General features: G+C 50.1%; 1 protein-coding gene across 8 annotated transcripts in view; it reads left to right on the top strand.

The window, feature by feature from the left end:
* Positions 1–22,806, top strand: part of NTM (neurotrimin) — a 941,546-nt gene extending 918,740 nt beyond the window's left edge. For 5 of the 8 annotated variants that reach the window (XM_082476239.1, XM_082476238.1, XM_082476244.1 and 2 more), the window contains 4 exons: positions 3,087–3,238; positions 6,329–6,364; positions 11,583–11,615; positions 17,301–22,806. In XM_082476239.1, coding sequence (XP_082332365.1) covers positions 3,087–3,238; positions 6,329–6,364; positions 11,583–11,615; positions 17,301–17,401 — 322 coding nt within the window. In that variant the 3' untranslated portion in view covers positions 17,402–22,806. The remainder of the gene's footprint in view (positions 1–3,086; positions 3,239–6,328; positions 6,365–11,582; positions 11,616–17,300) is intronic. The other 3 variants (XM_082476241.1, XM_082476240.1, XM_082476243.1) reach the window with 3 other exon arrangements.
* The last annotated feature ends 2,738 nt before the right edge of the window (positions 22,807–25,544 follow it).

Here is a 25,544-nt window from a genome sequence, read left to right as displayed (position 1 = left end):
AGTCTTGTCACTGCCTGACCTTCCTGGGCCTTCGCAGGTCACCTCGTCCGGGTGACCTTCGCAGGTCACCTCCTCCAGGCAGGTCTCCCAGGGCAGATTGCACCTGCCTGGGGGCAGACCAGCTCTAACCTAGCTCACATTCCTGGCGAGCTGAGGGGATTTCTGAGGCAAATCAAAGGAGTCTATGTGATGGGGGCAGGCAGTTTTCTCAGAATTCTGGGTAGAAATCTGTCTTGACTGTGTACTAGCCACTTGACACCTGCCACCACCGTGGGTGCCATCGATCAAAGGGAGAGGGAAGGGAAGCCTGTCCTTAATAAGGGCCACTCATCCACAGGACTCCAGGCATTGAAAAGCATTAAGAAGCTGAAGCCTGGTAGTGATGCCGAATCTGGCCTCTGTACCCCAACACTGAAGTACATCTCAGAGACAGAGTTTGGGGTGAAGTAGAAAAGAATAGCTTTATTGCTTTGCCAGGTAAAGGGGGCCACAGCGGGCTAATGCCCTCAAAACTGTGTGTCCCGCCCTGGAGTGGGTGGTGAGGAGTTTTATAGTGATGGTTCATAGAGGGCGTGGTCAGCTGGTGGACATTCTTCTGACTGGTTGGTGGGGAGGTAAGCGGGACTCGGCATCATCAACCTTTTGGTTCCAACTGCTCTGGGCCCTACATGCCTGTGGGCAGCACACAGGGGGTTTCAGTATCTGCAAAGCAGCTGACGTGCATCCCCTGCGGGGGCACCAGGACCCTGCCTCATGGCTGCACTGTGGTTTCTCCACTGCTCCTCCCCTGTCTCTGCAGCCCCTCCCTTCCCTGATTAGCATCTGTTTGAACTGCTCATTGGAACTCAGGGAAGGTCATGGAGGCTGAATGAAGTCTATTTCCTACAAACAAGAAACAGGGGACACAGAGAGGCTTTTGTGCCCAGGAGCCGCCCCGGGTCCTGCTTGGTTTCCGCAGTGGTGTGGGAGGTGTGTGACCACACGGAGGGTCGCCCCAGAAGCTGCAAGGCGCTGCTGAGTACCGCGGGCCGCCCTACTCTGCTTTTAGCTAAAGACATTTCCGAGCTGTCAAGCCGAACCTGCTCTGGGTAAGTGTCTCTCCCCACCGCAGAGCTGAAATCTAGTTCACAGCTTGCTTCTGACGTGAAGGCTTCCTCCCCAGCCCAGGCATGGGCTCAGAATGGCAAATGGGATCAATATGCTCGGGGAGCTCAGAGGAGCCTCCTGGCAGGGGGGCTTCAGAGCCTTCTCTGAACAGCACCCCCTGGAGGACCAGCGTCTACAGAACAAGCTGGAAAGAGAACGGTGGTGTCTGGCCACACAGCCGGACACCTCATTCGCCGTGGACTGTGCCCACATTTGAATGAAGTCCCTGGACTCAGGCCGGCTCGCTGCCCCTCGCTTATCAGAGACGAAGGTTCGCAGATGGAAAGCTACGGAATGGAAAGCAAGGCGGGTTCCTTCAGCCCCACTCTGACTCCCCCGGAGACAGACGTGGGGTTAAGACTGAGGCCAGGATCCTGCTCTTCTCATCACGGAGGTCGTGAGTCTCGGCGAAGGAGAGAACCATCCTGGCCTCCTGCAGAGGCAGCACCTTCAGATGATGACAAACAGCGGACGTCTCTGCCGAAAACGTCCTGTGGCCCAGGGACAGGCAGGAGTTCGCAGTGTCTGACTCCGCAGAAATATATTATTTCAAATAACATTTTATGGTTTACAGAGCATTTTCTCATTATTGTCCTGCTGAGCTTTACTTGCTATTTCTGCCTTGAATATTGTCTTTCTCGGTTTGATGACTCCAACGCCAGCCATTTGCTCCAATTTGTGTCCCACAGGCCTGTCCACATACGCGATCATCTTGACATATTTTACTGTCTACACGTCCTGCTCCAGCCAGGCCCTACACAGGCAGCTGACGCTGTGACCAGTTCCCTGAGATCCTCCATTCAGAAGGATGATTTTCCCCACTAGTATTTCTCTTTCCTGTAGCATAGACTCAACTTCTGGGCAGGGAAGTCAAATTATTTCAGGGAAAGTAAAAGGTTGACTTAAAGCCCATTTTCCAAAATAGGGCATTCCAGAGTTTTTTAAAAAGAAGAGGGCTGGTCTCATAATTTCCATGCAGACACGTACGTTCAATAGGAATTGCTACTAACAGCCTCCGAAGATGGGGGATGTGGCCCTACCAGCCTCTAACGCAGTTTTCTCCTTTCCCCCTCTGTCTGCCCTGTAATGGTCTCTGTGCTTCTAATAAGCGTGCCCGGCTGTCCTCCCAACTAACTCTCCGTGGCTTTTAGCTAGTGGCCCCGGCTGTCGGGATGAGCCCTTGTGGCACACTGGACTCCATGATGGGGTGAGGCAGCTCGGGGAGACAGTCCTGGCCACGTAGGGCCGTATTCTCAGGCATCTGTAATCTCTTCCAGGCTGAGTTGCTATAATACTCTGGACAGATCACCACTCCCAGACCCTTCAGAGTCCCCTAACGTAAAAACGATCCCCGATTCTTTAATCCTAATCAAAGCCGAAAATAAGGTATTACCTGTAGAATGCCTCAAGTTCTTAAGGGGTAATTTTATCACTCAGGGGATTGAAAAACATTGCTCTTTCAAACCCCGCAGCTTCTCCTCCTCTTTGAAGACCGAGCTTTTCACTTTCCCAGGTGTCATCATCGTCACCATCATATCTGCATCATCACCACCGTCAACGTCAATTATGTCCACAATTCCGAGCACCTACCGCACGAATCCTGTTGGGCTGAGTGCACGCAGCTGGCACGTTATATTTGTTGAAGGCACCTGCCTTCAGAGAACTTCACTATCTTCATAGGGAGACGGATATCTGCACTGTGCCAGGAAATGTCTCCAGGCACACACCTAAAACAGAGAAATGCGATTATACGTGCGATTGTGGCCAACTTGTTGTGTAGTTGAATGCAAAAACATAAGTGATTATAGTGATGACAGAAAGGGGGCAGAGGGAAGGTCATTAATTCCAGAGTCTCTCTTCTTCCTTATGAGAAAAAAAATATATATATATATAAAACCATCTCCTTTTTCTCTTTTTGGTCTGTCTCTTGTTTGTCTCAGGCTGGTTGAAGGAAAGAAGGGGGTCAAAGTGGAAAACAGACCTTTCCTCTCCAAACTCATCTTCCTCAACGTCTCTGAGCATGACTATGGGAACTACACGTGTGTGGCCACCAACAAGCTGGGCCACACCAACGCCAGCATCACACTGTTCGGTGAGACGGAGCCCCAGGCTGGGCAACGACAGAGGGAGGGGCGTGTGGAGGAGGGGGGCAGGAGGGAAGGGCAGCGGGGGCGTGGAATAGAGTCAGGGGTAGTTAGGCCGGGGTGGGTGAGAAGGGCAAGAAAGGAGGAAGGAGGGGGAGAGAGAGAGAGAGAGGGAACCAGCACACGTATGAAAGTAGACACCAGGTGTCATTCTGTACTAGGAAGAATCCTGATATCAGAGAAAAGGATTTGAGGATACTGAAGTGACATTGCATTTTTTCCCTCAGTATCTCCTGAACTGACTGTGGTTATTACAGTTGGGTCTAATAGTCAAGAGCCCAGAGAGGAACACACACTATTTCCATACTTGTTCCCTGGATGAGTGTGAAATGTTACCATTTCTGAAACTTTTTCTGGCCATTGGGACGTAAGAGAAGCTGCATTGTATTTATAAAAGTAGAATCATGGGCCTTGGGATCCTGAATGCTATTAGTGCTAGAGGAAGAATTAACATAGAAAATGAGTGTTTCCTGAGTTCTCCATTTGTGTCCAAGGGTGTTGTCTGAAGGGATCTGTCCAACCAAGCCCCCATCTGGACAGAAGTCCCATAATCATTCATGCATTAATTCATTCAGTCGCTATTTATTGAGGACTAATGCGTGCAAGGCAAACTGCTGTGCCTTCATTACATATCCGGCAACTGTACTGGTGCCAGAAACAAGGAAAGGAAGCAAGTAAACAAGCTGCCTCTTAGACCCCGAAGTCTCGCACCTCTATGGGTAGAACAGCTACACAGAAGTGAGTCTGGATGCCCGAGCGTCATCCGGCATCTGTGATGGGTTCCATCCCTGGGTAGAGGCAGATTCTCCCCGCAGCCCACAGGGTTAATCTCTGGTTGCTTTGGGGGCAAATCCCTCCAGGCCCCAACAAGTTCAGTTAGCTTGGAATTTTTCAAGTCTGGTCCCCCGTCAACCATGTTAACAAGCACTCTTGAATGTTACAGGGAGGGAAAGGTGAGGAAGCTAGCAGAAAATTGACAGGAACCTAAATCCTTTTTATTCTGAGGACCCCCAGATAATTCCAGAGCTTCAAGTAGCGCCCCTCCCCCTGCCCTGCCAAATCCTCTCCACGGCGCAGTGGACCCAGCCTGCCCCGATAGCCCACCTGCGCTGCTCCACTGTCCCATCTCGATTTCCAAATCACATTCCATCCCCCTTTCACCCAGCATGTAAAATAAAGCCCCGCTTTATCCAGGAGGGCTGGGAAGGGGAAGCCTGCCCTTGATCCCAGAGCTGGCAGACCCGAAAGGGCAGAGCTGTGATTAGAGTGATTGATGTGTCTCACGCCTCCCCCACAGGGCCAGTCATCATGGCCCCTCACATTTGTCAGCCTTTTGGCTTTTTGGCAGGTGTCTGTCTGCATGAACACAAGGACCATGGTTAGGAAGGGGCAGCTCCCTCCTTCCCTTGCCTTGCAAATCCAAGGTTCCCCCTGAGTTCCCTGCTCTCCACCCGTAGCCTTCCTCGTTCCTATAAACAATCTCCCTCCTCCTTTGACCTCTTTGCTCTTCCAAATCAGATGCATGAAATGGTTTTGCAATTGGCTTTATCACTGCTAATTCCCTGGCCTCTTCCCCTTAAGCCATCTAAGATGAGAAGAGAGAGAAGAAGCAAACTTTAAGAGTGAAATCCGGGCATTTGTGACAAGCAATGCAGTGAAGCATGTGCCATAAATCTGCTCCTTTCCGCAGACCCGTGTTTGGCAGTTACAACCTCTGCCCGCATCCCCCACCGGTCTGTCAGCATTCATGTCACCCTGTGTATCATTTGGGACAGTCCTACAATTGCCAGCTTTCTGGAGTACAGGGGGCTCTCTAAAAACATGTGTTAAAAACTGATAGTATGGATTCAGATAAGTTTAGAAAGCCTGGGTCCAACAAAGATGAACGGGGCCCACGTGGGAATGTTCTTTAACACGGGAGGTCTCAGAGCCTTTACACACTAAATCTCTAAGAGGGAGAAAAAGTTTGGAGCGTTTTTCCAAATTTAATCAAACAGAAACCAAGTTTTTAGCCTCATTTGAGAGAGCATTTCTGAGGAGCCCATCACAGCAATGCCACCTGGGGGACGTAGTACCACGAGGCTAGGAAATCCCGTTAACGGGCAAGATGGGCGTTTCCACCGCATCAGCTCTGCTGTGGCTGGTCCACAGAGCGTGGCCCCTAAACTATTGCCACCCACTATCAGTAAGACCTCTTGACAAATATAAATGTATTGGGGAGTTTCCCATGTCATTTCCTATTATCAGAAGACTCGGCTCAGAGCCATCAAGCCGACTTGAGCAGGTTGGAAAGCAGCGTTTACTTTATGCGAATATACTTTGTGATTAGGCTCCTTCTCCTGTAGCATCAGAGAGCTGGCTAAATTAGCGTCATTTTGCCACCAACCTGCACGTAAGCTGTACACATGACCTGACGTTGAAAAGTGAGGGATGCTGGTGCTGGGAGATGCCCATCAGGGTCAGTATCTTTGAGGTACTTAAGCCAAACAGGGCATGGGTGGTCCTTCTTATCAGGAACCAGTAGGGTTCTGAGCACCTTGTCCCTAAGGTTCCAGAGGCCGCAGGGGACCAGGAGAGTTCAGCCCCTGTGATCCTGTATCACAGAGGCCCCTGGGAGGACCTTGCTCCTGCCGTGGCGCCATAAGGACCAGAAATTCCTGAACTAGGTCTTCCAAAATGAAACAGTGTGGGTGTGGATGTGACACAGATCTCATCTGGAAAGGGACTTTGGTCCTGTGTTACCCAATCAGCACCGCAGCTCAGCACAAACCCAGAGTCCGTGCTCCCTGCGCTGGGGTGCGTACGCATGGCCAGCCCCTCACCTTCCGACCAGGGCATCCTGTGTGCACGCACCCCGCCTTTCAGCGTTCCTCTTGTCCTACCACCTCTGGTTTTTGTGTCTCCTTTTGTTTCTCCATCCCTCCAGAAATGTGTGTGAAAGACAGTATACAAACTATATATGACCAATATATAGCTACTGTATATAATATATGTGTTTGTTTTCATTTTTCTCTCCTGTATATCCCCACCTGATTTAGAGCTAAGTGAGCCTACAAGCTCAACTTTGTTACAAGGTCAGTATCCCACCCACCCCCGCTGTCTGGGTTCTCTCCTCCCCGCTTTCTCCCAGAACCCCCTCCCCACCCCCTGCCGTGCATCACCCAAGGCTCCTGTCTGTACAGGTGCTTAGTGAATGGCAGCAGAAGCTAAGGAGGTTACTGGGAGCCGATGAAACTCCAAGGATAGCCCCCTTTTCTCCACTCACCTTGCCCACCTCCCCAGAAGGGCTGGGAGGGGAAAGGAAAGGAAACGGCACTAACTTCTCAAAGCCCGGAGATCTGATGGAGGCAAAAGGCTGAACCAACAGGCAGAGAAGTCCACCCAGTGAGCAGTTTTCATAACAAGAGTCCCGTTGACAGCCCAGCCATAGAGGCAAACATCCCGTGCAGGGAGATTCGGATGGTCCTGAAGCTGCAGCAGCAGGTTCATGGGGAGGGTCTCCGGGAAGGAAAGGGGGGCAGGTGTACCTGCGGGATCCTCGGCAGCAGTGACCTGGAGCGGATGCCACTGAGCTCTAATCCAGAGCCCAACTTCTGGGTGTTCTGTGCGCTTGGGCAGCTCAGGAAACATCGTTCAGACTCAATTTCCTCTTCTGTGACATAGAATTGATCTGCCTTATCTATCTGAGAGCTGTTGCAGCCTTCAACTGAGAGCATGTATTAAAAAGGCTTTGAAAATCGCCAGGTGCACGTTAGATTGTTGGAGTCCGGACTCCGGATACAGGGACCTCCCCATGTCACGACACAGGGGTTCATGAACTCATTTCTCAAGCCCTCTCCCCATCCCCTTTCCACCTCTTCCACTCCAAGTCCTCCCCCCACGTGACACCTGCATCTCATCTCTTTTTACTCAGACCTTCACATTTTCGCCAGCTCCCTAGCCTAGCAAAAGTGATTCATTTAGACTGTGACCAAACATTTGGGCCGGAGTGGGCCCAGGCTGAGTGGTAGAATCAAACCCATGCTGTGTGTGCTGTTTATGCTTTCCTCCTAAGGACCGTGCAGACCCTCAGAGAGCCCCGCAGGAAGGCAGCTGTGACAACAATGACGGGAATGTCTTTTCCCACTTTCCACCTACCCCCCCGATCCTTCTCATCCCACCCGTTCATCCGTTCGCATTGCACAAACAATCACCGGACGATGGCGTTAGACTTGGAAGGTGGGGGAGGGGACGGAAGAATATGAATTATATGGGAAGCTGTTTGACATATGAGGAAGAATGCTTTTATCGTGAAATGATTCAGGGATGCATTATTCACCTTAGTGATGTAGGGCACCCTGGTGATAGACCGCAAAGGGGAAAATGAAACAAAGAAATAGGAAAAAAAGTGAAGTCAATGGAAGTGTCCAGGTTCAACTTGATTCAACTTAACGTTTATTGAACCCCTGGGCAAGGCGTATCCGCAGATCTCAAAGAGCGTTAGAAAAGTAGCTAAGGGCATAAATGGTAAAAGGGACGTGTGAGAGACAGGACGTAAAGCAGAAGATGCTTCACAAGGGACTTTGAGGAGTGACTCAGCTCGTTCTGATCACTGAGATCTTTACTCTCAGAGGGAAAGCGAAACAGGGAGTGGCTGCTAAGGAGTTAGAGTTCCTCCGAAGGTGCCCTCAGGGGATGGAGGGGGCACGTCCCACACTAAAGCCAACAGTAACCAAACTGACCGGAAACAAACAAATCACCACCTGATACTGAGCGTGGGACCAGGAGCAGAGGACCCGCCTGCTGACACAGAGCTGAGCGTTCCCACCTGCTCCGCTGGCCACGGAGCCTGGGGCAGGGTCTGCATGCCAGCCCTCTACTCTGATTCTACCGTGCTCGCACCCTTCACCTTCTTGTCGGGCGCAGGGCAATGGGTCCAGGCCAGCAGTTGCAGCTGGTAGAAACCTGGAACATTCCAAGACTTGGATTAGTGTGGTCTTCCGTGCAGCTGTTGGACTCTTGTACGGCTCAGGAGTATTTTAGAGAAACTAGATCTTGCTCCTGGGGTATTTCTCTCATTCATCTGCGTGTGTGTGCGTGTGTGTGCATGCGTGCGCATGTGTGTGTTGCTTTTCCTCCTCCTTTTCTAGCGGCCCATAGAATAGAGAGCTACCTCTTTTCTCAGGGAAATACTCCCAGGCTATGCTCCGCTCACCTCCGATGGATTTCCACGGACAAGGAACGCTTGGCTTTAAGAGACGTTCCAAGCTATTTTGCTACTTAATATCCGGATGGTCTAGAAAGATTCAGATAAGAGAATTTCACTCCTTCTCAGCATTTTCTGCCACCCTTGAAGTATTTCTCTGCTCCCTTTTTGCAAACACAACAGATTGCATGCCCCCCTCTCATATTAATATCTGGTGGTGCGGGACTCTTGCCGTGATAACTAAGGACTCAGGGATACACCGCCATCCCTCACTCCCTACCTCACGGGCAAATGTGCCAGGGGCGCACTGCAAACTCAGGGGCTCAGTGGCTGTTCATTTCCCATCCTCTGGTCCTTTGTCTTTTATCTCCTGGGCAAGGAGTCAGATTTGATGGTATCAGTGGGCTGGGAAAGGTTGGCTGATTAATGCCTGCGAACCTTGCAGTGACCATCAAATCATCTTATTAAAGAAGGCGGAAGTCAGTCAACTCTGTGCATCAGAAGGAAACAATTGCAGTGGCAGAGATGATCTGTTTTCCCTACAGAGTATGAAAGATGGTTAATTAAGGACAGCCACCCAGCAGTGAGCAGTTCTATGGCACGTGTGTCTAAATACAGAAGGTACCAAAAAAGATCCCTTCGCGCTGTTTCTAGGTTTATTTGTCCTGTATAACCATCCTGGTGTGAAACCAGTCCCGCCCCACCCACTAGAATCAGACAGCAGCCCTGTGCCCACCTAGGTACTTGGATTCAGCTGGGCTTGGTGGCAGAAAGATCACTTCATGGCTTGACCAGAGATATTAACTTGGAGGCTTAAAGGGAGCAGTTCTTTTTTTGTTGTTTCTATGTTATTTTTCTTTCATTTTTCTTTCTTTTTCTCCCACTCTACCTGGCTTCACCTTGATACATCAACAAAAAGATCATACATTTCAGGCTAGCTCTTGGTGAGAAAAATACATGCTTAGATTTGAGGGATTGTTGTCTTTGTCGATAGCCAAGGGTTAACGCAAAGCCTTGAGCTCAGGGCTCGTACACGCTTGGAGGTTCGAAGAGGCTCACGCTCCCAGAAGCTGGGCCCAGTGGTGATGATAGCACCTCATGATGATAAACATGATGTAGAAACAGTTTCTACATCTCTTCTTAGAACCAAATCACAGGGAGTGGGCTGGAGCTCAGCAGGAGGTCTCCAGTAACTATAAAGAATGCCTTGGTTACATTTCCTTCCTCACTGTGGTGAGATACATGAGTGGCAGAGGGGTTGAAACATTGCCACCTGGAATAAGCCCAAGGTCAAGTTCTAGGAAAGTCCAGAATGAGTGTCAAATAGCCCTTTACCCATGTGGACACCAAGGCATGATGACCTTGGAGATTCACCGGGAAAGGATCTGGATGGAACAGCTAAGCTGAAGCTGTTTTCAGATCTTTGCCCTCATAGAAGATCACTTCTGGCTCCAGAGCACTGCAGGAGCATGTGCTTTCACTGTATTCCTCTTCCCGATAGTTCCAACAAGCCAGACCACCAGGTAGAACCCCTCCCTGCCTCCTCCCTCTGGCAGAGTCTAAGCCAGGCCCCCATCACTCTGTGGGCTGCCCTCCCTCACACGTGCCCTACTTTGCACCGCTTGTGGTTTGGGGGTGGAAGGCCGTGATGCCTTTATGCCTCCAGGCATCTCTCTGCAGACTGTCTTCCTTCCTTCCAGTCACCTCCGTCCTGGTACAGGGAGGCTTGAGACAGTGGGGCCCGAATGAGACAATTCAGGAAAACAGCCCCTGGTTAGCTCCTAGGCTGGGGTTGAGGGCCCAGTAATCTCTCCAAGGGACTGTCCTTGCTAAACGCACAGCAGACAGCGTGGACCAGCGCTCCTGGCTTTTCTCTACCACCCTGACTGTACATCATATCTTCTCTGAGTCACCCCTTTGATCTTTGATTTTAGATCCGCCCACGGAGTGGCTTCTCAGGGTTGCTAATGTCCACTTGGATCAAGATTTGCCTCGTATCTCAGATGCCTTTAAAGAGTAGACTGAGAGCTTGAATGCACAGGGACATACCTGATTTTGGTCAGATGTTTTAGTCGAGTTTAGGCTAAGTTATTTCTGGGTTGTCTTTCCTTCTACATGCGAGGACCTTTGCACGGAGAATTGTATCACTTCGATGCAAAAGACTTTAATGTCATTTTCTTTTTTTCAGCTTTATTTTCCTTTATTTCAGGTATAATTGATGAGTAAAATTATAAGATATTTAAAGTGTGCACCATGGTGATTTGATACCCATATACACTGCGGAAGGATTTCCCACCCTCTGTATCCAGGGTGAACATGTGCAGAGGCCCCCAGCTAAAGAGGGAGGTGAAAGATGAGAGGTCATCCCACTGCTGGCTGGTCAGCAGAACGGGCTCTGTGGATTGGCCTGAGAGCTTGAATTGGTGAATGAGGGTGTTTCCTGGGTCAGCCAGCAGAGAGGGGCTGGTGCCCAGCATTTGCACAGGTGGGTCCCAGCAGCAGGGATGCAGGTCTTATTGCCTTAGGTTGCTCCAGAGAGAGGAAGCCCTCTGGGCCAGCTTCCTGTAGTCTGAGTCATCAAGAGAGGTCAGCTATCAAAGGTCTGGGCTCCCCTTGTACGTGGAACCTCGCTCCCCAGTATTTCTAAGATGCACTGATAAATGCCAGTTAACTTTACATCTCAAACAGAGCTTGGCTACCTGCATTCAGATTGCTGTAGGAGGGCCTATTTGTATCAGCCAGTTTTATACTAAAGCCTGCAGACTTCATCTAATTAGAGGATAGTCTGGTGGCCAAAGAAAGAAGGTTATTCTCCAAAAAGTGTTTACTGGCTTGGGACCTCTGGCTTCACGGTGCTGGCATCCCCTGCTAAGACACGGTAGGGCTGCCGGCTCTCTTTGGGTCAGGGTTCCAGTGTGACCATCACTTACATCCTTCCCCGGCCCCCCACTCAACCTTTGGCAACTGACTTCCCAGCAAACCAGAGGGGTGCACGTCTGGGGGCTGGGCCAGAAGTTCAGCCTCCTTCCCCAAAACCATCCGAGGGTAAAGTGAGTGTCTCTGGCTCCTCTCTGCCTTAACGGTGGCTTGTTTTTCATTTCTTTTAGAAGTCAAAACCACAGCTCTGACCCCTGGGAAAGGTTGGTATGCTTACCTTCCAGGCAGCTGCTGCCTTGGTGGGCTGAGGTGCACAAGACTCTTTGCCTTCTTGCAAGATGCCTTTTCTTCTGCACTAACCCCAGGAGGCAGCCCGGTGGGAACCGCCTGACCTTGGGCCGGCCCTGTGTCGATTCAGATTAACTGTACCCAAGGACATCTGATTCTCCCCGGGTGCCTCCCCTGCAGAAGTCTAACTTGTCTTTGCTGCCAGCACTAATGAGGACCTGTCAGTGCCCAAAATAGCTCTATGTCTGGGCCCCTCTGTACCAGGCCCGCCTCTTTCCTTTGCACATGGATGCTCTAATGCAATGATCTTCTTAGACCTTGGCCTTGCATGCTGGCCTCTGCTTACCCCATTCTCTCTTTCTCTCTCTCTAACTTGGAGCTGGAAGGGAAGTGGCAGGAGGGAGGGGAAAGGGGAAGGAAGGGGGAGGTTCTTGGGTGAGTCACTTGGCTACAAATAAAATGCATCTTATTTGAGGCTTTCATTCCGTCCAGATGTTTCCGATGGATAATTGACACTCATCACAGTTCTCCGGGACCCTAATGGTCCTGGTGATTAGTCTCTGTAGGCCTCCAGAGCTCTATAATGAGATTGAGGCAATAAAGGCATTCCACGCAGAGTGGAAGCATGGCTGGATGAAGGGCAGAGACCTTGTCCATGTGGCCGAGTCACCGGGCAGATGGGCTGGGCTGTGGCTGTGGCCAGCCAGGGCTCTGAGAGGGCCTTGCTCCAGGAGCTTGGGATCCATAGCTGCCTGGACGGCAGGTCCTCCTCTCATGGCGATCTTCCTGTGCCGCTCAGTGTGGGAGGGCCTGTGTGCTCCCCACCTTGACCCGTGCCCAGCGGGGCAGGTCCTGTGGCCTCACTCTCTGCTCTCTTCCTCACTGGAGATATGCAAGTTCCACAAAGCGACAGCTCCGAGTTAGTGGAAAGATAATTCTATTTGAAGACAGAAGTCGAGGAATTGTATTTGGAGACAGAAGTCAAGGGACCTTGGGGAAGTCACTTAAGGTCTCCGAGGTTGAGTTTCCACACGTGAGGGCAGGAGATAATAACCTTCATCTCCTACGTGAGGGGCTTTACGGGGTCGGAACCCCTTTCCAGTTGCAGGCCCTCCACCTGGAATTTTAACCAATATGGCTTTATTTCTGTGAATATCTTCCCTCAACCACAAGAATTTTCAGTGACTTTTATTGGAAATCGTTCAAAATAGGGGGGAAGGGTGTTCAGACGAGAAAATGGAGGTAAAGCCAAAGGCAAGGTAGGAGAGAATGTTTTGCTTTGTTCTTGGCTTGGTTTGTGGGTTTATTTCCAAGTAGAATCTTAAGAAAAAGAAAAACACAGAGACAGTAAGTATGGACATGTAGCACAGGTCACAATGTTCTGGTTCCTTCCTTCTTTCAACAAAGGTTTATTAAATACCTGTTGGGGGCCCAGCTAGGCACAGACCCTGCCCTTATGGAGCTCACAGCATAGGGGAAGAAATGCATGTGAGACACATAAAGATAATTGTAGGACAGGATGGTGCATATTTTGTTACTTTCTTTTTTTTAAATTTATTTATTTATTTATTTTTGGCTCTCTTGGGTCTTCGTTTCTGTGTGAGGGCTTTCTCTAGTTGTGGCAAGTGGGGGCCACTCTTCATCGCGGTGCACGAGCCTCTCACTATCGCGGCCTCTCTTGTTGCGGAGCACAGGCTCCAGACGCGCAGGCTCAGTAGTTGTGGCTCACGGGCCTAGTTGCTCCGCGGCATGTGGGATCTTCCCAGACCAGGGCTCGAACCCGTGTCCCCTGCATTAGCAGGCAGATTCTCAACCACTGCACCACCAGGGAAGCCCCGATGGTGCATATGTTAATAGTGGGATGTGTATGGTGCTGTGGTAGCAAACCAGAGTAAGTCAAGGAAGGCTGCCTGGAAGAGGTGACTGGGGCCAGAATAGGACCTGGAACAAGGAGTGGGAGTGAGTCGGGTGAAGAGCATTTCAGGCAGAAGGTGCAAGGATGGGAATTAAATAAAATAGGCTGGAAGGTACACGCTCGTGTGCGCACACGTATGTGTGGTGCACGCCTGCTGGGGGGGGCGGGGCGCGAGGCTAAGTAGGCAGATGGCGGGCGGACTAGGAAATGCAGTGCGTGTCCTACGGAGCAGCTGGGAGGTTTTGTAAAGGCTGAAGGAATCCAATCCATCAGTGGTCTGATCAGCTTGGAGTCACAGACACATCAGCCTGGAGTTGGCACAAGGAGTCAACCCGGGGGGTCCGGGCGCCCGTGGCGGAGAGCAGGTGCACGTCCTCTGAGAGGATGTGAGCAGACCCCGCCTCCGGGTTTCTCCGGGGACCACCCCTGTTTCCTCCTGCAGGCAGCTGTGTCCAGGAGGGCGGCTGGGCGGGGCAACGGGAGGGCACTGTGGGGGGGGCGAGGCCAGGCTGGAAGTAGTGTCCAGGGGAGTGACAGCCCCGCGGACCCACCTTGGCCAGGGGGGTGGCCGCGGAACATCACACAGGGAGGGGCCCCGGCACACCCAGCGGCCTTTTCCTTTCTTCTCTGGGAGGAGTTCTCTGACAGGGAGCCAGGCCCCCTCCGCACAGGCCCCCTGCGTGCGTCCCAGGGCGCGGGAGGAGCCGGAGACGTACCCGCGACCCAGAGCCCCTGCCGCGCAAGGCCGTTGCCAGGTTCCCCGGGCGCTTTTGCCAGCTCCCAGCCGCCACCTGCGGGGCGTTGCGGACTCCGTGGCCGGCAGACAAGGTTCCTGACTTTTCTGAGCTGGTAATCAAGCCAGGCCCCTGCTGGGCTGTCTGCCTGGCACGTGCCTCCTTCATCCTCCTCCCTGGAGACGTCCGCTGGCCGGGCAGCCCAGAGGGGTGGAAGGCGGCAGAGGCAGAGAGCATCTCCATGCGGGGACTGGCGACGTCCCCCTTCTCTTACCAGGAGCGGGGACGGCAGGGCTGTGCTGGGGGGGAGTGGGGAGCGGGTTTCAAAGCTGTGTGAGCCAGTGTTCAGGAGAGAAAAGAGGTGACAGAGGAGCCCTGTGTGAACAGACGCGTGTCTATCCAGGCGCCATGAGCCGGGCGTGCAGGATGCGTTTGGCATCGCGCAGCAGTGGGCGCCTGGGGAGGGGTGCGGCCACCAACCCTCCCGTCAGACTTGGAACCCAGCTGCTCCCAGGGACTCGGAACAACCTCCCTGTCTCAGAGTTGGCCTCGGGCAGAGGCCGGGGTCTCCTGGAAGGATCCTGGAGCGGTCCAGAGAGGAAGGGCTTTCTCACAGGAGAGGAACAGATAACTCCTGGCTCTAGAAGCCCTGGGGCCGGCTTCTCTCCGGAGATTCCAAAGACTGCTGTATAGATAGCAGTGACTGAATATAAAGGCTAGAGTTTCTGGTGGTGGTTTATATAGAAACATAGTAGTTAGATTTCAGAAGATGCAACCAATTGAATGGTCGACGATAAGCCAATCTGAGCGGAGCTTCGTAAGGATGCTCCTTTGTCACGGGTATCCCAGTGGACCGGCAGAAGGAGAGCGTTCAGCTGTGTGTTGCCCAGACGTTCACCTCCCTGGCGGGCAGCAGAAGAGGCGTCTGCTGTCCTTCTCCTCAGGAGAACTTGCACTGCCAAGAAGTTCGGGCCTTGGGAGCACTGCTGTTGGGGAGGAAGAAAATCTCCTCTACCCTTCTAGGCTCTTCTTGCCGGTCTAAGAATTAAATCGACATAAGACAGAGTAACAGGAGAAAATAAAGCAAACATTTACTAATATGTACACATGGAAGAGGCCTAGGAAAAGTGATTAACTCACCAAAATGTCCCAAACCTTCACCTTAAATACCACCTTCAGCTAAAGACAAGAGAGGATGTTGGGGGACTTCCCTGGTGGTGCAGTGGTTAAAACTCCACGCTCCCAATGCAGGGGGCCTGGGTTCGATCCCTGGTCGGGGTATAGATCCCACATGCATGCTGCAACTAGGAGTTCGCATGCTGCAACTAAGACCTGGTGCAACCAAATAAATAAATAAATATTAAAAAAAAAAAAAAAAGAAGATGTTGGGGATAGGGGCTTAGGACTTCAGAGGGAGGGGAGGCAATTCACATGGAGAAGGAAAGGCGGATGTTTGGTAGACAGTGAATTCTGGGCCAGGCAGGGAGATGGACACAGAGAGGAACAATAACTAACAGATTTTGCAGGTTCGTCCCTGTCTCCACACCCAGTTCACACTGTCGTTACCTATGGTAACAGCTCCCTTCCTGGTACAGGTCTTCTTTCTACATTCTTTAGGTAGTTAGGGGGAAGGGCAGAGTTTCTTCCTAAGTCTTTTGGGCCTTGATTGCTTTCAGCTGGAAATAATCTGCATGCCAAAGAGACATTTTGGGGTGACAATTTTGCTCCCCTGCAGTTTGAACCAGGCACCAGAGACACAGAGATTGGATGACCTGGTGCATTTCAAACTCCTAACTGTTTAGCCACTGGCCCAGGATCAGGGATTTGTCCCAAAGGTCTAAGGAATAAATCACAGGGGCAGTGCTTCCAGGCCAGGACTTCTAGGACTTGGAATGATTCCATATGGAATCAAGAAGCCTGATTTGATGCTGATCTGCATTAGCCAGAAGTGTCTCCATGTCCAGCATCCAAGTCAGGCAAGCAGGTTCTGGCTTTGACCCTTCAACCCAGTGAGGACATGGACTTAGCGGGGGGACACCAGCTTTAAATGCCTCCATTAAATTCAATGCAAGAGCCTTCCAGAGCAAGTCCAGTCTGAGAAGATGCCCTGCTTCATTAGGTGCCTAATTCATCCGGGCATGCAAACGTGTGTGTACCGTTCCTGAATCGTAGCTCCATTTATCACGGCCGTTCATGGCCACGGGGCTGAGGGAGCCACAAAGCTTATGCTTCAAATGACAGGGAAGCCGCTGGGGAATTGTATGACCTCATAGTTTTCTTGCCTCCCGACTGTGGCTCCATCTCAAAGAGTACCTGTGTGCAGGTCAGGCTGGTGTGTGCCTCTTAGGATATACCATCCGTCCCCCCCCAGACACACACCATGGCACGTTCTGCATCCCGGTGTCCATGGAAATCTTCCCTTCCTCCTGTGTACACGGCCAAAGGCCACCTGTCCCTTTGCTTCATCCCCCCTCCACCTCAGGCGAGCTGGTTTGGACCTTTCAAGCATGTGATACTTCAGCGAGGTCTGCTGTTACCTGATCCAGATGGGGGAGAGGCCAAGTGCGCTGCCCTGGGACCGAGTGATGGACAGAAGGGGCACCGAGGCCAGTGCAGCAGCCGCAGGGGACAGTTGGTGTGTCCAGCGAGCCCCGTCCTGCATGACAGGAGGGTCACGTGAATGTTTAAGGCAGGCAGTGCCCAGAGGGATTGGACGCTGATGCGGAAAGGGCAGGGCTCTCGCTGTATCGCAGCTCTGTGTAAGGTGTTGATTAATCAGCCACTGTTTTCTTGAACTTGCCCCTGAGCCACGGCCTCAGCGTGTTCTGACAGCAGAGGAGTAGCAGGCGCCTGCACGCTGTAACCTGAGGCCCCTCCTGCCCGGGTGGGCGCCCCGTCACGTAGCTGTGCCCATGGGATCGAGGCTGACGCAGCCTCTGGGTATGGAGCTGGGATGCTGGCCGCTCCCGGTGGGAAGGGCCAGGCTCACGACAGGTGTGTTCTGCCTGCAGGCCCGGGCGCCATCAGCGAAGTGAGCAATGGAGCGTCGAGGAGGGCTGGCTGCGTTTGGCTGCTGCCTCTTCTGGTTTTGCACCTACTTCTCAAATTCTGATGTGAGTGCCACTTTCCCCGCCGGGGAGAAGCTGCCGTCACCGCCACCACCAACACATCAGCCGCGGCGACCAGGAGCAACGCGAGCATCTCCGTCCTAAAGCAGATCCAATCCCACGAAATTCAGAGCCTAAGGGGACACCAATTCCAGGGAGGGGGACAGAGGAGACTTTGGGAAAACAGGTTGAACAAGGACATTGGAAATCGCCTCGCAGACACGTAGGTACAGCTGAGTTTTCTTTCTTTTTCCAAACGGGAAGAATGCACGCGGCTTTGGACCCACCCGCAAGCTGCATGGCGTGACCTCCGTTACCAGTCGGGCAAGGGCTCAGCCGCTCTGCCCACCACAGTGCCCCCACCCCCAAGGAAAGTTCTGGAGTCGGCCACCCCCGATTCAATCAGTCAGTAGAGAAGAACTCAGAGGGAGGCTTGCAGGCCCATTCCTGAACTGTGTCCCTATTGTGTGTGTGATGAAACGCAGCAACAAAAAGATAAATAAAAAGGAAAACTAAACAAGACAGCCTGTCAGCTACAATCATCCCACAATCAACAGTCACAAAAGATATTGTTAAACTTTTTTTTGTTGTTTTCATTTTACTACATGGACATCATGGATCATAAGGGATTCTGATTCATTATTAATTTTATTAATTATATTTTCTGATATGAGTCTAAAACTTAGTGCAAAAACAAGACAAAACTAAAAAAGTACACAAGTGAAAGGGGTGAAGAGAAGTATGTTTGTTAAACGTTAAGCATGGATAGTATACTTGTTACCCAGGTTTACAGCGGGTGGACAACACACCAAGCATTAGCCACCTGCTGAGGATTTGGCAAATCCACCAAAAAAAATAAAAATCCACACATACAATTTAGCCACCATCTCCACCAGCGCTACAGATTTATTCTTATTCTGGCATTTATTGCAGACAATACTACACTTCTACATGCTGTTTAGAAACGGAAGGGTGACCTGCACCATATCTTGAGTTTGCTGGCGATGCTTCTTTTGATGACATATATTATACAGTATATATATACATATTTTTTTGTTTTGTTAGGGTTCTAGCCATTTTCTTTCTCAGCAGGGTCCTTTCTCAGACATTACTGCATGCTGTATATGGCGTTAGCTGTGTGTTGCTCTTCTAAAAGATGATAGAGTTTACTGGTAATTGTGTAATCAGCTCCTGCCTTTTTATTTTCTTGGGTTATTCACATGTCAGAGACATTTCTAAAGAGTGAAAAGAGAAACAAAACACTAACACAAGGCGCAGCATCTTTTCCAGGGGCCGCTCTCGCTCTCGGAGGCGAGGGCTAACGCGGGGGGCTTCTCCGTCATGCCTCGGGCACGGACAGACAGCAAGCAGCCGGACCAACTCAGCAGCCAGTAACCACTCGCTTTAGCCCGTTATGGGAATCTCTGATGCCTTTGTGACCACTGGAGAATCGAATCCTCTTGGTTTATTTTATTTAATTTCCCACCTTTGTGTGCGTGTGTATGAAAGAGAAGAAAACACAGATTTTAGGTAACCTTTTCTTCCTCCCCCGAAGTCTGGGAACCAGAGGAGCCTCGGGGAGGGGTCGTGATGTGATGAGGGCAGGTGGGATTAGGGGCTGGGGGAGGGAGGGGTTGTCTCTGACTTGACATTAAAAAGTGTTCCATGTCCCTCTTTACCTGGTGTGGTACCTCATTCTCAAGTGGCGGGGAGGGGAGCAGAGCCTGCCTGGCTCAGGTGTGAGGGACGTGGTGGGGGGTCGGGCTCTGGATTCAGGCTACAGCTCTGTGGACCCCTCGTGGGTGGAGTGGGGCCCCCTGTGGAGTGGGCTCTGACGACAGGCAGGGCTTCGGGGAACCACCCTTCTCCTCCATCAGAAGCACGGGAGGCGGGCCTCGTGGTGACCGCACCTCCACTGCCTTCAGGAGGCCCTGCTGTGGCCACACACCTCCCCTCATAACCTGGGCAGATGGCAAGTCCAGTTAGGGGATGGCTTTCACGTGTGATTATTTCTGGAAGGCATTAGAGTGCAGCCATAGCCCAAAAAGTCCCTGTGGGTGAGTATTGATGAATCCCCAGTCCCATCCACCAGTGTTTGTTTGGGGGACTCTCTTCCATCCAAGCCTGACCCCCCAAACCTTGCCTCTAACTACAAATTAGGAGAAAAGGTACAGTTTAATGCAGAATAGTTTTCAAATAATTCTAACCTGTTCTGATTGATTCTGGGAATTAAATAAGTAGCTGAAGATTCACCGAGAGGCAGAAATGAGGTCAGAGCCGAATCACCCAGGGATTACCGTGCTTGTGTCCGTGGGGGCCAGTTCCACCTGAGAGGAGTAGGAAGTGTTTGGCAAGGAGTGGTTTCATTTTCAGCTGCTTCTGGCAGCATTGAGAAAATCTTGTTGACTTCATGTTTCTTTTTATTTTATACATTCTTTGTTTAATTCTTTTCCATGATGGTTTATCACAGGATACTGAATATAGTTCCCTGTGCTCTACAGTAGGACCTTGTTGTTTATCCATTCTGTATGTAATACTTTGCACCTACCAAGCCCAAACTCCCAATCCATCCCTCTCCCTCCCCCCATCCCCTTCGTGTTTCTTTGTGCCCTTCCGCCCTTCCGCCCACACCACCAGGTGCCAGACTCTCCGGCTTCTTCCTGGCAGCGGGAACTGGAGTAGTCGGACCGCGCCTCGCAGATCCGGGCTGCACTGGTCATTCCTTCCTTATGTCTCAGAACTGCTGAAGGCAAGGGGCTCTGGGTCACCTTTGAATAAAAGTGGGTGAGATTTACTAGCTTTCCTGTGACTGGAACTTCTATAGACACGGACCAGAGGAATTCCATGCAGATCTTGGTTTACGGGAATAGAGGGAATAGAGTGGGAAAAACACAGGGAATTTCCATACTTCTAAACTTGAGCCCAGAACCCCTCTGAATAAAATGTACCAGGGCATCTGCAGACAGAGTCTTCCCGGATTTTGTCAGGACAAGAGCACAGAGCGGCAGGTAGTCTCCGTGTGATTCAGAGCTTTCTCATTCAGGTTTACTAAGCATGGCTTAGTTCACCCATCAGCATCCCCGCAGGAAGGACTGGTCTGTCCTGACCAACTGTGACATTGATGAGGAAGACTTCCTCTCACCTTTCACCTGTGCCAGTTCCATAGCCCTTCTTGTCTTGAGGCTCTTTGGAGCTCTGGTCATTCACTAGCACGTTTCTGGTAGAACCAGTTTTGCCGTGACTGCTGGCTCAGCAGGTAGGAGAACTCCCTGCCCTGCCTCCGGAGGGGTTTCTTCTCCTCTTCTGTTTAGTGCAACACATAAGCCCTGATCTGCTGAATTTCAGTCTCTAAAGGGTGCCCATGAGACAGGGCCTTCAACCAGACTCAGAGCTCAATCCAGGAGGACATGGCTTTGATAGGCGCTCATAGGGGTGATTTCTAGGCTTCTCTTCTCAGGAAACGAGCTTGGCAAGAGTAAAGAAAGCATCCTGAATAGCGTGTGCAGTTGTTTTTCATGGCACAGGTGCTAATGGATGACCATTACTATGGGCCGGACTGGATTTCAAACATACTGGACCCCTTGGGTCCAGTCAAGTCGCAGTCATACTTTGGGATTCAGCCACTACCTTTAACCTTAGGCTGTCCTTTGGGGAAACCATGCTTGAGGTTTTGCAGATTTTATCCCATAGTAGTGTGTGTGTTGGGGGAGTACTAGTAGGGAGGTTCAAGCCCTAACCACACACTCCCAGAGAATCCCATCCGTCTTCTTTCAACAGAGTATCTGTCCTTTCCTTTCCCACGAGTGCAGCTGTGCTCAAGTTCCTACCATTAAGTCTTTCCCCATCAACTCTTCTGCACAGTCGGTTCAGATGTCTAACTTGCAGCGTTGTAGTACTTGTACAAGGACCGCCTTCTGATGAGTGGAACTCGCAGAACTGGGGCTATCGTTGCCATCGGTGATCCACAGATGTTCGCTTCTGTCACTGTGGTTGGGGATAATGACGGTGATGATGGACAGTTCTTGTTCTTCACGCTGGAGGGAAGTTAGTTAGCAAATGAATTGACACTGGAATCTGATGGAGGTTCAGCACATTTCACTGGACTGACCCCATCTTTATCTTATACCTCTGGACCGTGAGTTCGGAAGGGAAAACAGTCACACTAATCAATCACAGGATGGTCCCTCTCATGTGTGGGTTTGTTTGATAAAAAAATGTATCATCTGGGAACAGCAAAACACTCACAATTTTTTTTATTCTTACGACGGTAAACATTTGAGGTACTTAACATTAGAGGAGAAAAATCTATGCAGAAGGAGAGAGGTGGCCAAGTGACGGCACCCACCCCATGAGCCTGCAGGTTCTCCTGCTACTACTGACCAAATACATGTGCACATGACAGTCACCAGACAAACAGCTGAGAACTGAGATTGTATCTATTGAATAATTCCTCTTTCGAGCATTTTTAAAAATTTTATTTTAAACCAAATCCCGGAACTAACTTGGTTGGGAGCTTGCTCTTTGGTGCTTGAGAGGATGGAGGCGTCTCATTTGTCATCCCCATAACTGCCGAGTCAGGCCATCCTAATACATCAGTGCTCACCCATCTCGGCTCTTAATTCAGGCGGTATTTCCATGAGTGCCCAACTCCGTCTTCCTCCAGGACACGAAGTGCAAATTAGCATCCCCGTGATGTGTGAGGAACAGACATCTCTGAGGTCTCTGCACCTTCATCTTCATGCTCCTCCTTCCCACAACCCCAGCTTCTCCCGTCGCGTCCATATCATGGCTTTCTGTAGAAACGACTCCCCAATTCCTGAGCTTAAGGTTACTTCTTACAATGTGTGTGTCTGATGCATTTTGGGGGCATGATCCCTTATGAGAAGGCTTCGTTTGGCTTTAGTTGTTTGAATGTTGATTTTACGCCCATGCAAGCCTCCAGATAACCTAGATATGTGCTTCTGGCATATTGTGAAGGTATGTGAGTTGATTGCCATCCTTTAGGGCTCGTTAGCATTATTCGAAAATGAATTATCCCTCGGTTGGAATATCTATTTGATTAGAACGTCCTAGAAATATACTTTGGCTATGGCCATAGCACTTACCTGGCTTCCAGTGAATCTGGTTTTTGGAATTTCTGAGTATCAGTGCAATAGTTTGGAAAAGGAACAGAATTGCTAATCAGTAGAGCTAGGTTTTTGTTCAGATTCTTCTACTAGCTAGTTGGGTTCCTTTTCCTTATCTTTTGTGTAAGATGTTATCATGGAAAATTACTAATCTTTTTTCTATTTTTAAAATTAAATAATCAAGCAATGTCAGATTTTAATAAGATTTCTGCAAGAAAAATTTTGGAAAGCTGCATTGTTTTTATAAATGGCAATTAAAGGTGTGAATCTGGACAAGTCCTACAGCCAGTGCATTGTCTTTGTGTCCAGAAAGGCTCATAGGAAGGGAAAATATGTCATCATAGCTGCCAGTTCTTCAGATTTTTGAAGTGGCTCCTTGAGGAGAACTTGAGGGGTGGACACCGTAGCTGTTGGAAGGGAATGTTTTCTAATAAAAGACAGTGGCTTTTTCTGGAACGAGAGATGATGTTAGCCCCAAGCTGCTGTTCAGTTTTGTTCTCTATAAGACACAAGGAAAACAAGTGGGAAGAAACTGCCATATATCTTAAAGTCTGTGGAAGGAAAATATATTGGCACTAGACAAAACTCTCAGAGTTCCCATTAAGTGTTTATGTGTGTGTGTCTGTGTGTGCACATGCACACGTGTGGTATTTACTATAATTACGTAATTCTTCAAAACAGATGACACCTGTTATTCCCAAGATTCATCCTTAAAATAACAAGAAATAGTAATGAAAAGAGGGGTCTCCAGGTAAGGTTTTTAATGATCATATCACATCATCCTGATACGTGTTCAGCTCAAGAGCCCAGAAACGTTTGTGCGGATCTCATTTGACGTACTTGTGTATTGTTTGTTCAGTTCTCAGTTCACCGAGTCCCCCATGCCTTTCATTCGACCCCCTAGACTCTGTGCTTCAATTTTAAATCCTCGGTGAAGAGCAGGAAGATGTACGAGTCCGTGGGCAAAGCTCAGACCAAGCTTCATTCACTTGCAGAGCTGATGGGAAGACCAGGTGGAGCCATCAGCCACACCTCCTGCAGGACAGCACGAGGCATGTAGCGCATGTGTGGCCAAGGGGTCCTTGCCTTCCCTTGGAAGGATGAGGGAGACAGAGAAGGAAAGTAAAACAAATGCTCTGTCATGTCACCGATTCCAGCCATTGCCATGTCATTCTCCTCACTCACGCCCATGGTTCTTCTCATTCGTACTTGACCGTTCAGAAAGGGAGACGGACAGGAACGGAGACGTACAGCAATAGATACTCCATATAAAATACAAAACTATTTTCTCTAAGTGTCCGTGGAGTTTAAAGAGCAAGAATAATGAAAATGAAAAGATAAAATTGAGAAGAAATCCAAAAAGACTACACTTATCCTTTAGGTGCCTGGGAGGAGGTCTTCCTGTACAGAGGTCAAATGTGTTCCATGCTGCTGACGGTAAGCCCTGAAGTGGCAGAGGCGAGGCCCCGCCTCCCTGCTCACCCGCCCCGTGAGCACCACTCCTAGACAGGCTCTGCAAGGAATACAATCAGATTTTGCCTATTAAAGGCGACATGTGGATTGCCTGCCAATTTCCCCTCATTTTCTTGAGGAATGGGTATAGGTAGAATAAACAGAATATGACACAGGCAGACAAAAGATGCCTTCTGGTCCAAACACAAGCTCGGGTTTGCTGTGGGGTCTGCCGTGGGTCACTGTACCGCCCAAGGCCTTGATTCCCCATCAGTAAAATGAGTGTCGGCCGAGCTGGTGTCAGGAGTCCTTGCGAGGTCTGAAATCCTGGGGCCTCCTTCTGTGTCCTCACATAGCTCACATCCATTTCCCGAAACAAGACAAGGGCAGGTTTGAAGTCAAGACAGAGCCTTTGGGCAGCCATCAGCCTCATGGCGCTACGTAAGAGGCACAGCTCCATCCACACTCAACTGGGAAGGACCCCCTTCTTCTGGGATGACATGAAGATGGGAAAGGCTGCCATTCTCAAACCTTTGGATGTGAGGCTACTCTTGGAAAATCTGAAGAGAAAATACAGACACGCTCTCAAGACAAGAAACCCAAACAGGTACAAATGCACAAAATGCTCTAGAGAGTTTCGGATGGTTTGGGGGCTATTTCAAACTCACCAGTGGAGCTCCATGTTAAAAAACCCTACTGTGAAGTTTCACCCTGGATTTGACTTACAAGCTGCTTACATTTCTCCAATATACTGGATAAGAGTTGTGTTCAACATGCTTTGACTTTTAACTAATTAAACATAGAAACAAGCAAAAAACAGGGCCCCTTCTGGAATCACCCAGGGAGCTCCCCCCGTGGATTAGAGCCATCATTTAGGAATCAGACTCATAACGATCTGACTGCACAAGATCTTTGTCTCCAAACTTAGCTGACTGCCTCTCAGTGTATGTCCCGACACTTGCACCAGTGTAGGTAAAACCAAACCCGCTTGTGCTATTTGTAATAGCTAGCGATTTTGACTCTTCCTTTAAGCCAAACAGCTCATAGCCCACAATGAGCCAAAGAAATCAAATCAGCACTGGTTTTTTTTTGTTGTTTCTATCTTTGTTTTTGTTCTCCCCTTTCCTGTTAGGTCTAAGGTAGTCAGAACATTTTACTTAAGAAAACTTAATTCACCAAACACTCGTGTTAGGGTTCCAGAATATCAGGATAATTCATCCCTCTCACTGGCATTTTCTTCATGTTCTGGGTACAGGATGCCCCCTTCCAAGGGTAAAACAGTTTTTGGTTCATCTACTAAGAATTTGATTGAGCCAACACAAGCACAGCACGTGTGTGAGAGGGTCCAGCAAACCGTTTGCCCAGAGCTGGTTCTGAACAAGGAAATCAATATTCCGCAGTGTAATTTACTAGTCAGAAGTAATCGCCCTCTGTCACGGCAGCGCAAGGGCAGTAAATTCATTACAACCTGTTTGCTGCCACTTCTCTCGCAAATCTCAGCACCACTGTTTTACAAATACTTCAGACACCCTGGCCTCCTGATCATTTTTGCATTAATACATGTCTTTTT

The sequence above is a fragment of the Balaenoptera physalus genome (assembly GCF_965194825.1).
Source record: "Balaenoptera physalus genome assembly, chromosome: 10".
Lineage (NCBI taxonomy): Eukaryota > Metazoa > Chordata > Mammalia > Artiodactyla > Balaenopteridae > Balaenoptera > Balaenoptera physalus.
Note: the sequence above shows the minus strand (reverse complement) of the source record. Positions and strands in the feature narration are given on the sequence as shown.